The 15,601-nt window shown below is 37.4% G+C and overlaps 1 protein-coding gene across 3 annotated transcripts in view; it reads right to left on the bottom strand.

Moving 5' to 3' along the window:
- Positions 1-15,601, bottom strand: part of slc4a11 (solute carrier family 4 member 11) — a 103,263-nt gene that overhangs the window by 32,854 nt on the left and 54,808 nt on the right. For all 3 annotated transcript variants that reach the window (XM_026151298.1, XM_026151300.1, XM_026151299.1), the window contains exons 3-5: positions 13,637-13,753; positions 6,097-6,140; positions 1,401-1,629 (exon numbers count right to left, since the gene is read on the bottom strand). In XM_026151298.1, the coding sequence (XP_026007083.1) occupies positions 1,401-1,629; positions 6,097-6,140; positions 13,637-13,753 (390 nt within the window). The remainder of the gene's footprint in view (positions 1-1,400; positions 1,630-6,096; positions 6,141-13,636; positions 13,754-15,601) is intronic.

Raw genomic sequence — 15,601 nt, 5'->3', positions numbered from 1 at the left:
GGGAAAAAACCTTCCTTAGCCTCTTTGTGGGATATTCTTGAAGAGCAAAAGTGAAAACGCAGCTGCAGTGACCACAGCTTGAGAGTCTTGGAAAGCCATTTGAAAAACTAAGTGAGTGATCGATGACAGAAGTCAATTATCACCTTGCGGATCTGTCAGAGGCGGCTCTGCAGGGTGAGCGTCACACACCGCCCACCTCTGACTATCCATCAACAACTGCAGACACCAGCCCAGCCAGACAGGAAAACACTGGACACCGAGTACATGACAGGAAGCCCTTACACTAGGATTACCTCCACATGCTCTTACAGTGGTGAAATCCCACTTATATTTACTCCTATATCGGCACGGCATTAAATCGAATGTACTTAAAGAAACCATTTTCCACGATTCTTCACGACTTTAACTAGATAGAAAGCAAAGTTTCATTTGCCAAACAATTACTTTTGTGAATGTTCTGTACAGCTTGCGGCAGAAAGCAATGCTTCAACAATAGCTACATATTATTATGTAAGAGGGCGGATTTCTCTTGCTCTAATGGGCTGAAGAGATTCGCCTTAACCAAGAGGCTTTGCTACTCAGCCAAGAGGACCTGTGCTGAGGGGACTAAACTAATGTGACAGGGATCTGTAAGCTGACAAATGGGCACCAAACCTAGAAACATGGGTACATTTACAATTGCATTCATGCATTACAATATAATATTTTAGGTACAACCGTTACTGAACATAGTTTCAGGTCAAAATAGAAAAAAAAAATGTTTAAATGTATGTGAGACTTAATAAAGCTGTTACTTTTTTGCTTTTGCTTCCCCAATTAATTCTGCACTTCGAAACTGTAGCCTTCTCTTTAATATTTAATTGCTTTAATATTCAGGAGGAAAAAAAAGCGAACGCCTGCTTTAAATTGCACAAAAAAGTAAAAACGATAAAGCTAAACTACCTAAAAATAAAAAGGAACATTGGTGTCTGTGTGTGCAGTATATGGTGGTGTGTTGAAGTGTAAAACATCCACTTTTCACCACGCTGAGTGCCATTTTTGTCCACCTAAAAAAGCTGTGGGTCAAATTGGCATCCTTGGTACAAACATCAAAAACGTTCCTTTGGGTATTCAAAGCTCCTTGAACCATTCTCAAGTCTATCTGACAATTCTGCTGCAGAGCCTGAGGTACAGCTTATTTATTTATTTAATTTTAGGTAGGCGATGACATGTGCAGACGTCAGATGTTTTTAGGTCAAGTGTCAGATGCTATGGGTCCTGGTCTGATTGTGGTTAGGCACAGATGATGCATTGTACTTCTCCATCTTGTGGTTTGCATATCTCTGTATCAACTGTATCTCAAAACAAATTAGACAACATATGACTGTGTTTACATGCATGTCGACAGAATCCTTGCTCACCGTTGACCTCCTGTGCTCCTGCATCTGTGAAAAGCATGCTCATCACCTCCTCGAAGTTGCACCCGGGCTCTAAAGCATGGCTGTCCTGGCCCACGTGGTGCAACATTCTCTTCAGAACATCGTCCAGGGACGCGGCTGTCTCATCCAGCAAGATGCTGGCCCTCGCCAGGAAGCCATCCAGGTCACGGTGTGCCCGAACCTCCTCCTCAAAATTCATCAGCTTCACATACTGTGGAAAAACAATAATTATTTCAAGTCTGAAATAGTTTTAAACGAGATCCCGTGTTGAGAATGCAAATAAGTTCAATTATAAAAGAGAAGAAAACAGTGTCAAAATGCATCTAGCCTAGTTTCTGCAGAATTGTACCCAAAGGAAAAAAAACTAGATTTAGTTTTAATGTTTATATGGCAGGGTTTATTCTCTAAGGCAATTTTCAGTTTCAACTTTATTTATATAGCATCTAACCACAAATTATGTGAGTACACTTTACCAAGAAAGCTTGAAAATTGTCAAGGTAAACTGAATATCAGGGTAAACCCTGGCTATAAAACTGAGCTAAGCGTGTGTGTGTGTGTGTGTGTGTGTGTGTGTGTGTGTGTGTGTGTATATATATATATATATATACGTATACATATACATATATACATATACATATATATACGTATATATGTATACGTATATATGTATACGTATATATGTATACGTATACATATATATATATATATGTATACATATACATATATATATATATATGTATACATATATATACATATATATACATATACATACATATATATATATATATATATATATATACACATACATATATATATATATATATATATATATATATATATATATACGTATACATATATATATATATATATATATATATATATATATATATATATATATATATATATATATATATATATATATATATATATATATATATATATATATATATATATATATATATATATATACACATATATATATATATACACATATATATATATATATATATATGTATACGTATACGTATACATATATATATATACATATATATATATACGTATACATATGTGTGTATATATATATATATATATATATATATATATTTTTTTTTTTTAATTTAATATCTTAAGATATAAAGAAATTAAATTTCTAGATATAATATCTAATGTTTATCAAATTACATTTTTGACAATCAAGAATACAATAAATAAGCCTTTAAGGTGATTTTAGTTGTTAAAAAAACAAAACTGTATAACTATAAAACTGTTACAAACTGTTACTTTAAAGACAAACTGCTGAACCCCAATTTATTTTAGAATTAGATCACATTTCTTACCTATTTCAGAATGAGGGCAGATGTAAGATCTTACTGACTTTTTGGATTGCAGTCAAATATAAAAGAACCCTAATAGGTTTGAGTTTATTGCCTTAAATCCTTCTGAGCTCTTCAAAATAGCAGAACACTGCCAACAATCAAAATTTTATCAAAACTGTACTAGTGCTGTCCACGATTCAGCTCAAGGGAGACGGCTGGACAAAGAAACCAACACAGCTCCATTAAGAGCCCAGACACCCACCAGTCATTGATTGTGTGATTGACAGAAATTCTGAAGATGAGTGGATTTCCTGCTGTTTCTTTTAAGCACCAAGCAGAAAGTCTCCGTGCTCTTTTCAGAAAAAAACATGTATAGGTATTTCTGCAAAGAGCTCTCTATATAAATTTGATTTTGCTTTGTTTGTGCAATCACAGAAAGCATCGGTCCTGGGGCTCTTATGCAACTCGAATGAAATGATTAAAAAAAAGTAAGAAACAAATAGAGTTCATTTTGCACTTTTTAAAATAAATTATAAAGCGAGTCATACAGGGCAGAATGTGTGGTCCAGTAGTTCATGTGTTAATTCAAAGGTTATATTTTAAATTGCTCATGAAGGAAGTGAAAAATATCCACCTGCAAGCACAAGCATAAATGAAAATCTATTTATGGACCATTGCAAATAAAAAAGATCCATAACAAAATTCTTGGCTAGGACTTAAGGACGGGAACATGTGAAATTAATAAAAAGCAGAGGGAGAGAGCAAACAAACGGAACTGTGATACAGAATGAGGAGATTAGAGAAAAGAACCAGGCAAGCTGTTGGTAGGAATGAGGCACAACAAACCGAAATCTCTGACAGGCTCATAACGGGGAAGACTAACTCTTGACAGGTTTGGTCACCAGTTCAAACTAATGCCCTCTCGGGGTTGCTTTAAACCCTTTTACCTAATTGGCACAGAGACATTTGTTTACTGCATCACTAATGATTTACAAACCTGTAGTAATAGTAATCTTATTCCCCTAAATTTTGTAAAAATACAATTTTTCTTATACATGTAACATATGTGCCTCAACTGTGGGACTCCTGCACAAAACAATGCCGACGATAAGAGGCTACATTTGTGGTCCAAACTTTACATGCACTTATCATGGGCACGAATGACACAGTAATTTGGGGGGGGTTTAATAATTTCTTTCAACTGTTCTACTTCCAGGGTGGAATGCTTGTACAGCGTACATCTTTAAAAGCTTTGAAATGCAAATTTCATCCAATTTGCATGTGGTCAAAACATGCAGACTCAAATATATACATACACTCACTTAAATCTTTTAATAAGAAGTGCTGAAGGTTTTACTCCAGGTCTCACCTTCACAAGGCCAAGAACTATTAAATTCTTGTTAGGGACCATGATTCACTACAACTGGTAGTTTCTCTTTGCAAACATAAAAATGATTTGTTTGACAGCAGCCTGGAAATAGAACAGTTCAAAGAAATCATTAAAAGTCACAAATTACCATGACACTGATGCCCATGATGAGTACACATACTCTATGTGCCACAACTGCATCCTGCTACTACTACATTCACTGTGTGGTTCTCATCAGCCCATAATTTTAACAGAAATCCATCAACTTATCAAAACTGATTGGTGAAGGGAACTGGTGAAGATTATCATTCTCCGCTTTGAAATTTGTGTCTAAGCATTCATGTGAATAATATTAAGATGTACCACCATTGTTCAGATTGTTCAGAACAAACCCACCAACCCATGGCAGCAGCACTGTACAGCAGCTATGGTCCTCCCCAGCATGACAGCATGACAAAGCACAACGTCCCACCACAAAACTGCTCAAGGGTGGCTTGAGGACGTCAAAAACGTGCTCCGAGTATTGACCTGGTCGATGTAACGACAGATCCCTGCTATGAAAATATGGACTAACAAGACTGCTGCCAACTTTTAACTGGGGACAAACAAAATTAATCAGGTAATTCTTTTAATCAAAACATAAAATTAAGGTTTTTGGGTTTGAGTCCTTTACAAAGAGGGCTCATGATGCCACATGAATGAAAACGTCTGGCTTTAATCCAGTGCAAAAATAAAGTTTGCTGGAATTCGAAAAGAATGACGCACAAATAGATGAATGGTAAAAACAAAGGTCCTCAGGCTAGCCATCACATCTACAGGATCATCAAGCACAATAAAACCATTACAGATGTTTCATTTAGACCCTCTATAGCTGGAGAGCAATTCTTAATATCCCGAACTGCCTCGGCAAATAATAATTGCAATTTCCTTCCTGCAAGATCCATATGTGCATTATTCAGTTATTTTATGTTTGAAATGATTGCAATTCATAATTGCATAATTTACTTTAGCCCATCACAACATGTAGCTATTGTACAGGTATAACACTGCGACTCTCTAAGCAAAACCCCAAAACTAACCCGTAACAAAATGAGTGAGCCAGCAGTAAAGATGCATGAAAAGATTAACACTAGCAGTTTTACAGAAAATATTCAATATAGCAGAGCTATTCATTTATCAAGCACATCTTACACAGATTGGATTGTTTTTACAAATCTTGGTGTACTTCGAGTGTGCTCAGTGGAACTGTGGGCTGTTAAAACACATAGGAAAATAAGCGCAGCACGTTTTGGTTCCATATAGAATGAGACTCAATATTAAACCAATCAGGAAAAGATGTTTATTCTTTAATTTACTGCCCAAACTTACTTTAATATAAAATCATCTCTGTACCTTTATGCACAGCCAGCAGTGGGTAAGCAGGTATTTCAAATGCCTTCTTCAGTTGTTCCTTCCATTCAGTTTGACAACTGAGATTTTGGTCCTGTGTATATTCATAGAGGTCTACATACACTAGGCTTAAAATTTTAGATCATATTTGTTTTTCTTTCTTGATAAAAGCACTGGGTGCATTATATGTTGCTGACCCGTACTGCTAAATTACTGAGCCCTTAACTGGAAAAAGAACTGGAAGTTCTGTTGCTTCAGAACAAGAACGTTCTCAGTTTGAATCTTCTGGTCATTTTGGGGCCTTTCTGTGCAGGGCTTGCATGCTCTCCTCGTCTCTGCAAGTATTTTCTCTGGATGCTTCAGCTTCCTCTCTCAGTCCAAAGACATGTAGATTAAATCAACTGGTGAATTTAACATAGGTGTGGATGTAAGCATGACAGATTGACTCTCTACGTTAGACGTGTGATCGGCTGGTGACTTGCTCCGGGTTTAATCTGCCTCTGACGCTATACTCTGCAGCCCTGACAGATGGTTAAAAAGGTCAAATAGATATAATAAATAAACAGTAATATCAGACTTCTAGTTGATAAACATCCATCCTTACCCTTCTTGATGTATTGAGTAACACACAACCAGAATCGTCAGTTTCTGAGAAAGAAATAAAAAGCGATATAATTAGACACTCAAAGTGTACATCAATAAAGACTTGACATGTGTTTATATTAAACAGATTTATCCACAATAAGGGTGAGCACATATATATCTGCTCAAAGGGCTTGAACCCATAAGTGCACTCTGCAATTGATCATCACAAATGAAAAATGAAAACGCAAACTGCTTTAAAAGATTAGAGCCAACATTATGTAGTTCTAGCAAATTATTTTACTTTATATACTTAACCTCCTAAGACCTGAACTCTTACATGGCATGCATTTTTAATTTCTCTTTGATATTTGGGCTGATTGGGGCCCGATGAATGTAAAAACAAAGAATTACCAGATTTTTTTTACCTTATTTTTGTTTTTAAGAAAAATAAGAGCCACATATGAGGATATTTGTTTAAAATTTTGATAGAACAGTAGCAGTATAATGTCTTTGTAAGAGGATATCAGGCCCATGTACAGCAAAGTTGAGTATTTTAGTCTAAATAACCCAAAATGTGATGTCCACATATGTGGACGCCAGGTCCTAGGAGGTTAAAAAAAAAAAAAAACTAAGAAATTACAGAACTGACAGCAAAGGTGAAACAGAAGATGAGACATTGAGTGATGAAGAATTACAGAACATGAAAGCAGACTTTGTTTTGAACCATTTCGTGTTCAGTGTCTTAAACTCCTGGGCCACTAAATATCAACATTTCCTTCGTTTGAATAGACTATGTTAAAGTTTTAACACCAATATGGTCATTATAATGTTCTGTATTTTCAGGACAGGCATTAATTCTGAAATCACAAGTAACAGCCACTCGAAGAAAAACAGCCTGAGACCCCTTTTTTCTAAAAGTGATGAAAATGTCAAGAGGCATGTCTTTAAATGCTCTCATTGAATAAGGATTGAAAATTCTCTTCTGATAAGGCTTTAATATGCGCATGTGGAGCTAAGGCAAGAGCTCAGATAAAGTACAAAGGTTTGGATTTTCCCAGTGTTGGGAAGAGGGGAAAAACCTTTTATGTTAGAAAACAATATAGGGACAAACGGAGGGAATGTGGTTTTCAACACACTCCCGTCCCTTAACTAGCAGACTGTCAGTACCCTGCTGACTCTCATAAAACAGTCCGCCACCACAGATACATAACACGGTTATCGCCGTTTACTGTGGGGACAACATTATTAGGTTACCATGGGCTTTCCTCCTCTGCTCCACGTGATGCATACTGTCGACTCGGTCTGGAAATCAATCAGTGCTTTAACTCCTCCCTCCAGCAACAAAGAAGCAAGAACACCCCCCCGACACACACGCGCGCACATACACTCTGACAAGCCAATAAGCCTTAGGAAAGTGCCAGGATATTATAAATAATCCTGCGACGAGTGAACGCGTTTGAGTGTAAGTCTGCAGAAAAGGGTGAGGGGCTTTGATCGAAACACCAAACACCTTGCCACAAAAACCCTGCAGGCAGTGTAGGAAAAAAAAGAGCCCCAACCCCTGCCTTTCTGTCTCTGATGAGACTATAGCAGGGGGCACGTGTCATGTGCAGTGGATTTGGTTCATCAAAGCCGCACAATCAAAAAGCACACGGCCAGGCTGATCTGTTCCCTTAGGGGAGAGGAAGCTCCGGCTCTAATTGCTGTCAGGCTGTAGCTGTAAGGAGATATTCGAATATTCATATTAAGATTACCTCGTCCCCGATGATCACCTCCTTCTAATGGACTCTGTATGTCTCAATATAGCTTAAAGTAATCCAGAAGAATTTCATTTTCTTTGGATTAGGTAAAAGAAGTGTTAAAATGTGTTCTTTATTTGAGCAATGTGCCACTATGACTGAGGATACCAGATTAACAACCTTGTACTTAGGCTAAGGTTGGGGATCTCCCATACTCTGCCTTAAACATCCAGTGTTTTTGCACCAGATGAAACTATAAACCTATAAAGGATTCATGGATTACATCTGCATCTGGCAGATTTTACCCACAGGTCAACAATCTTACAGATTAAAATGAAAAATATTCATTATTTAACTTCTTGAGTTTTGAACAAGAACACTTGGCATCAAACTGGAAATTAGTATCAGATGTTACTCTTAGTTGAGTGTCTAAAAATGTATTTATCGCAGAGTTTCCTTTAAGAAACCTCATGGAAGCAGTGACAGTCAATAAAGAGGTGGAAAACAAGTGGGACAATAAGGTTTGATTATAGTGTAAAGGTACAACAGTATTTTTAGCTGTTGGCTTCAAAAGGCATTCAACAGTCCCTTTCAAAAGCAATTATAATCCTTCAAACAAATATGACCAGTACCTATTTAAGAGGCTTTGTTGCGGGTATTTATATTTAATACCTGAAAAAAACCTGAAAAATAATATAAACCTAAAACGACGCCTTAAACATTAACCTAAGAAAACTAATGTTCTTGCATGTATGTCATTACTGTTAATACCACATGAGTCAGCGTCTCAGGCAGGTTTTACTCTTTCTGTTTATCACACACCCCAAAGGTTTTTTTCTTAGGGTTTTTTTTCATGAAAAATGTCCAATTCCTACCCAGGTCTTAAAAGAAGTTGCACTATTACTTCTGTATAAAAGTATTAACTATAAAAAGATTAGACTGACTACCTTAAGACAGTCTATACCCAAGTTAGAAAACATAGCATTACCTCTGGACTCTTTTTGCAGATATCTCATCCATAAATAGTCAAATCTTTATAGTAAAAAGAAAAGAGGGGGAAAAAAAAAAAGTATTTTTGTCAATCCCCTCTCCACACTCATCATACATTCATGAAACTAACTTCGCTCCAGGTTATCAAGGTCAAGTCAGGACCTTGGTAAAAACCAAAATGTCTTTTCCAGCGTCAAAGACGGCTGTCCTTCCTCGTGACTTTTCCACATCAGCATTCAGCCAAATTGATTGAAGTGAAATGGAACTGAGCCCAGCGCTGGCTGAAAAATGTATAATCAAGATATCAATTGTATTTATGGAGGGAATTTGACAGCTTTATGACAAAGAGAGAAGAATGGATGAGATCATGTCAAAGTGATATAATAACAGAAGGAGACAAACAAACAAGTCTGTATTACTGTGATACAACAGTACTGGTAACCTCTTCATTTTCATATCTTTAATATTACCTTCAATAACCACCATCAGTCACCTTTTTTGATGTTGCTACAGCCACGTTGAGACAGTGAGCCTTCTTCAGATACTTTCAGTGACAGTGTATACTGACAGACTGGGCAGATAACTAACACGACTAACACTCTATTCTCACTGGGGGGCTGTAGCTATATGCTAAAGTCACAATAATGGCACAGCAGATCTATAATAGGTTTGTTTTTCTTGTTTATTGTTCCAGTTTAGCGTGCCAGCATTTCCTAATTAGCAATAAGTCACAACTTACAGATGATGAAACCAAGGTACTGGACATATTTATAATGTGGGCTTGACACAAAGCCACAGGATCACCCGAATTCTTAAACCAACTTGAATCTACTGACAGATTGACGAGTCCCTCTTTGGTTTACTCTCCCTGAGGCACTGCTCAGTAAAGAATCACTTTTTGTACAAGAAAAAAAAGACTAACTTTTGAAAACACCCACCTATTTTCAAAAACTCAGACACTCAAACTTCTAAATCTATTTATTTGTTTTAGCTAAACTTCGTTTAAACCTTACTCTACTTTTTCAATGAAAAGGGAGTCTGTGGAATTTGGCCCCTTCTCTTACATTAGAGATAATGGAGCGGATCATTCAGTTTGTAGTACAAGGAGGAATAATAGTACCTCAGAACCGACAGAAAGTGCACTCTCTTTTTACCATATCAGGACATTCATTACCAGGAATCAGTATTAGAAACAACAGCACACAATGTCAGCTGTTGTTTGGGGTTTTTTCTTTCGTTTTGCAAAAACTATGAATTGAAGAAAATGAAACAACTTGTAGAACCACCTTTAACAGCAATAACTTGAAGTAATGGTTTTCTGTGTGACTATCGGTCTCTGCAAAGTCATGAAGCAAGTTTAACCCACCCTTCCTGCTTCAGTTTTTTGAAGTTTGCAGACATTATTATTTATACACAGATCTCTGCACACCCGTTCTGTTGTAGATTTGGTGCTGTGCTTGGGTCACTGTCCCGCTGATTGACCCAATTTGGTCAACCTTTAGCTCTGCAATGCTTTGGTATACAGAGTTCTTCTTGGTGGACTCAAGGTGCTCAGGCCCTGTGGCTGCAAAACAAACCCAAACCCCATCCACCAGATGCTTGTAGATAACTTCAGTGTTTGCAGTTTCACTGAGCGTTGTCTGACCTTGGAGTGGGTTTGCTTGGACATCCAGTTCTGGGAAGATCAGCAGCTGTCTTGAATGTTTTTCATTTGAGAACATTTGTTTTAGTTGGTGATATCTTTCTTTCTTGGTTTTGTATAAATGCAGATTTGAATACTCCAGAAGTGCAAACTGCCAAAGCGTTTTTATAGAGGCGGTCACTGCTGCTGCTGATTAATTCGAGTGCCATCAAATATCAGCACCTGGCTCACTACACATTTTCTGTATTTTGGCTTAATTTTTGCTAAATAAATAATGACACAGTGTAATATGTCACGTTTGTTATTCATTTGACGTTTTATTTATGTAATTTTAAGAACCGGGTTATTTGTCTTATGTCTTGGTATGTAAAACTTCAGAACTGATAAAGGGTTTTACTGATAAAGGCCACGTTTGTCAGTAATGTTCTGAAACCAGGCATGAATCAAGAAAGGGGAAATAAAAATGAAAATAGAAACCCCTCCTCCTGCAGCTCTTGCTCTTTTGAGATTAAGCACAGCACATGCCTGTGCCCGTGCTTAATACACCTAAAAATAAGAGGACTTTTTCATTGTTGACCTTTGGCCTCACATGGAATTTAAACCCCACTCTCCAAGATCAAGATCCTCTGCTTAATTCATTGTGCTGCCACATCCAACTTTCTTTCTGACTTTCATGCTCATTATACTGCTTTCTGCTGCTCATCTCATCTGGTCTAAAGACTGATTGGTAGGAAGGTAGAAACGGTCTAGTTAAATATATATAAAAACATATAATGGTGAATATGGTGGAGTTACACACAATTGAATGCTGTCCTAGAAAACGGGCTGGAAAGATACATTTGAAACAAACATTTTCTCATGAATTAATTAAACAGACAGATGTTTTTAAAATTAGATTAAGATAGGAGCTGCTGTCTCTTGGTATGACGTAATCACTGAGTTATTTGCTTTTCCAAACCACTGCTTATTCAGGCAGACAGGATGTGATTAAAAGTCTTAGTCAGTCTTAGATTAATTTGACATGGTGGACATATTCCACAGTGGTCTGTGATAATTTGTGACACAAATTAAAAGCAAAAATAAGATGCAAACAACTAATGATACTGGGATCAAATGTATGTGACAGCTACACTTGTGAGGCTGGGGGCAGCCAGGAATGAAAACAAAACACTCTAATCAGCATTCAGCTGTGCTGTCAATGAGTAATGCACTGAAAATCTGTGAGCAGGAACTGCTGTGCATGACAAACATTCTGCACCTGCAGGTGAGAATTTTGACAGCAGCGAGATTTCAACATATTACAGCTGTATAGAGAGAGAGGAATATTACACAAATCACTGGAGCTCAGGATGTGAACATACTCACTGAGATTAAGGATGAACAGGAAGACAATTACATAACTTGAGATTATATCAATTCATCCTACCCTTCCATAGACTTACCTATACTTAACTGTAGCATCTACCCCCTTGCAATAATTCTTGGATGTTTGGGAAGGCTGTCAGCAGTTTTATAATTTACTGAAGACACTGGATATAAAGTTAATTTTTTTCAATCAATTCCATAAATGCTTCCTGTTTTGTTCATCCTGATAGTTCATTAGTCTGGAACTGACTGTCACACTGGCGTATAGACAGATACAAAACCGATAATTGAGGTGAGTAAAAATGAGGTATTTTATGCTTTTATTTTAGGCCCGACATAAGTACAAGCTGTTCAACGTGAAGAAGAGCATTATCACAGCCGTTTTGTTTTTCTAACTTGTCCCCAGCTTGCACCACTACAGCTCTCTTGTCAGATGCCTTAAGTGTTACTATGTATGGAGACCCAGCCTAAGTGGCATGGTCACCTGTCACATTCAAAGCAAATGGGCATCTCTGTCTTTCCTCCTCTCCCTATGGTGCACCTGGGACTGTTACCATGGCAACAATAACCTGGGTTGACCCACCGGGATTGTGGTGATGGGGTCAAAATCATCTGCACCTGCAGCTGAGTAGCCGTCCATCAAGTCAACACCATCATGCCACCGGTCTGTGGAAGGGCAGCGCCCACCAGAACTCCACAGAAATTATTGAAATGTTTCTCACGCGGCTTTATTCAACAGGTTTTCTTTTTCTTCCTTCCTATATGATGCTGTATTGATTATGATTATGCTGACTGGAAGACAGTGGTCTCCTTTAAAAAAAACCCCACCTATCCAAGTTTATTTATTTCATGTAAACTTCAACTTTCATGTAAATGTTTAGCTTAAAAGATGAAAAAAATGTTCCTTGTCATAAAATGCTAATAGATAACATGTATTATATATGTATGTACTCTGTATCTGACAGTTTATGGATGTAATTCCTTATGCATGTAGCATTTTCAAGCCCTAGGCAAAGTTTGACAGCACCAGATTCAGAATGAGTTTGATGCTGGTGACTGTATAAACAACATTAGTCAGTGAGACAAGATGTTAACCCTTATGAAGCTTAATTGTCTCTCATTTTCTACCTGTATGTCCACCTGTATCCATATCAACTTACTAACAACTTCAACAACATATTGGCATTCATGTGTCCGGCCAGTTTAGCACGTGTCATGATTGCTATAAGACTCACTTTAGCTGCTGTTAGTTGTGCCACTATGTTTTTAGAAGGTGGTCTCCGACTCTGTTTTTTGCTATCTGGTGCTGGTAAAAGGGCACACAGCTTTTTTTCTAAAACATGATGCTTGTTGCAGCTGGTAATGATGTTGATGTGAGTGACAAAGAAACCAAAAGTAAACTAATGGCTGCAAAACTAAAAGAGAAAGCTCAGCTGAACACGAGCAGAAACTATTGCAGGGGACTGCAGATTATCCTGGGATTTGCCTGTGGGTTCAGTATATTCGAATCTTACATGTACAGTATTGTTTAAACCTAACAAAAGTGTTAAATTAATATTTGATGAGGTTTAAGTTAATCTTTAGCATTTTCTTTCTAACAGTTTGTTTTACAGATTAAACAACAGATCAAGCTTTCAGCTTTTCTATAAAACCAAAGAATTATTTTTATTTATGGAGTCTATCGCCTTTAATTTCCAACTCACTTAAAAATCCTTATCAGTGGCTTCATCAAGTTTATTTTTCTTCCTCCTTGTCCAGACTGCATACTCTAACCCCTGCTGCCCTCTCACTTTCTTTCCCTCTCTCTCTCTCTCTGTACTGACCTGGCCCAGGGCTGATCTGGTTGTCATAGAGGTGGATGTCATCTCCGCAGGCGATCGGCGAATCTTGTCCCTCCTCTCGGCCCTCGCTGCCCTCCTCCTGCTCCACCTCCCGCTGCTCTGGGGACACAACAGCACAGGGTCACCTCCTGGACTTCACCGGCTACCAGGCAGGGTAGCAAACTGACTTTAATTATTGTTGTTATCCTCAGCCAAAGTCACAAAATCCAACAGTCAAATTTATTTTAGTGCTTTGTAGATGTTTATGGCACACTTTCAAAATGAGGAATAAATAAAAGAATGTGAAAGGAATAAATAAAATTTCTGAGTGAAGTTTTTCACAAAATCTAGTCCAAAAATCACTCAAAAAAGGTAAAGCTTTAGACAGTGACAGGAAATTATTACAGCAATTATGCTTCTCTGTGACAACTCATCTGACAGTCAGTGAACCATCCAGACTGTAATAAACATCTGCTGCTTAAAACAAAAACCCTGAAAATTATAAGAAAATATTGCTCAAGTGTCACCTGAAGTATGACTAGAGAGCTTCTTTCTTCCAGACAGTCTCTTTCATTGTCAGATGATATGGTTGAGAATGACAGTGTGTTCAAGTGAAAAACAGGAAAAAAAAAGTTATGTCTAGATATTATTAGACATAACTAGTCGTATACATGTCAGTGTTTTAAGGTGTATATTACACCTTAAAACACTGACATGTATACATACTATCAGTCTAAATACCAAATACTTCTCCTTCCTCTACATCTTTTAAAATAGGCAAACTATGGACCTAAAATTTGTGTCGGTGTACATTAAGAGATGAATCTAACCATTTTCGGATGGACAATGTCCAAAATATCCAGACTTAGTCAAACAAAACCAGTGTACAGGATGTGCCCTTTAAGGTGCAAAAGCTGAAATTTGTTTTTTCAGCTCACGATTCCTCTCCTGTTCATATGAATACATAAGAGTAGTGTTTTAATGTCAATGGAAGCAGCAACAACTACTAAAAGGTGCTTTCAATTAGTGTAACGCACAAATAGCTGCAAGCAGCGGTCCTTTATGCCTAAAAACCTAAAAATGCCACAAATTGTCAAAGAATATTAAGAAAATTAAGCTGTTAGACAAGTGAGACATGACGAGTCTTTTATGAATCAGCAGGTAAAAGCTGTTTTTCGCAGGGTTTTGGTGTGTAACGGTCAGGACTTTGCATGTTGGAAAGCATCACAGGACTGAGCCTGGAGCTTGTTTGGATGACTCATTCCTTTCCCTCTTCCCGAGACAGCGCCCCCCTTAAATCCAAAGCTCCAGTAACTGGTGGGCTCCCAAATATCATCCAGCGATCGGCTTGATGCGACAAGAACAATATCTCACTTGCTCTTTATCTGCTGACCTTATACGTGAGGAGCCCCAAATTTCAGTTCATTCAGTTTGTCTTGCATCAGGATCAACCCTCAGCATTTGACATTATTTGAACTTCACTGTGTAGTTGCCTTCCCTGCATCCCTCTGTGCCTCAGACTTACCAGCTGGGCTCTGACTTTCAAATCACCTTGGAGGAGAGAAGCAACTGCTAAACTGCAAGCACTAAATTAGAGGGTTAAAAAAAAGGAATGGCATTAATTTTAGGGAAATGTATTAAAACTTATTTATAAACTAATGCATGAAAAATATTCCAATCTCTCCATGTAGCAATCATGTAATTTATCTTTATATAACATATAACTAGAACTCCAAGTATGCAAAACGTCACAATTAGAGCTTCTTGTATTAAAAATAAATAAACTATGATTGAAATAAACGAATCACTGCTTCCTAAATGTAAAGCTATGCTGCCCTGCAGAACTTTGATCGGTGAATACAACATCTAGAAAGAACAAGAGCTAAGGGACGAGGAATGTTGAAAACGTTAAACGATTGATGTGCATCCTTCAAACGGTGTGCAGGGTTTTGCTGCTGCCTTTGAGAC

This window comes from Astatotilapia calliptera, chromosome 19 (assembly GCF_900246225.1).
Source record: "Astatotilapia calliptera chromosome 19, fAstCal1.2, whole genome shotgun sequence".
Classification (NCBI taxonomy): Eukaryota; Metazoa; Chordata; class Actinopteri; order Cichliformes; family Cichlidae; genus Astatotilapia; species Astatotilapia calliptera.
The sequence above is the reverse complement of the archived record's forward strand: the minus strand, read 5'-3'. Positions and strand labels throughout refer to the sequence as shown.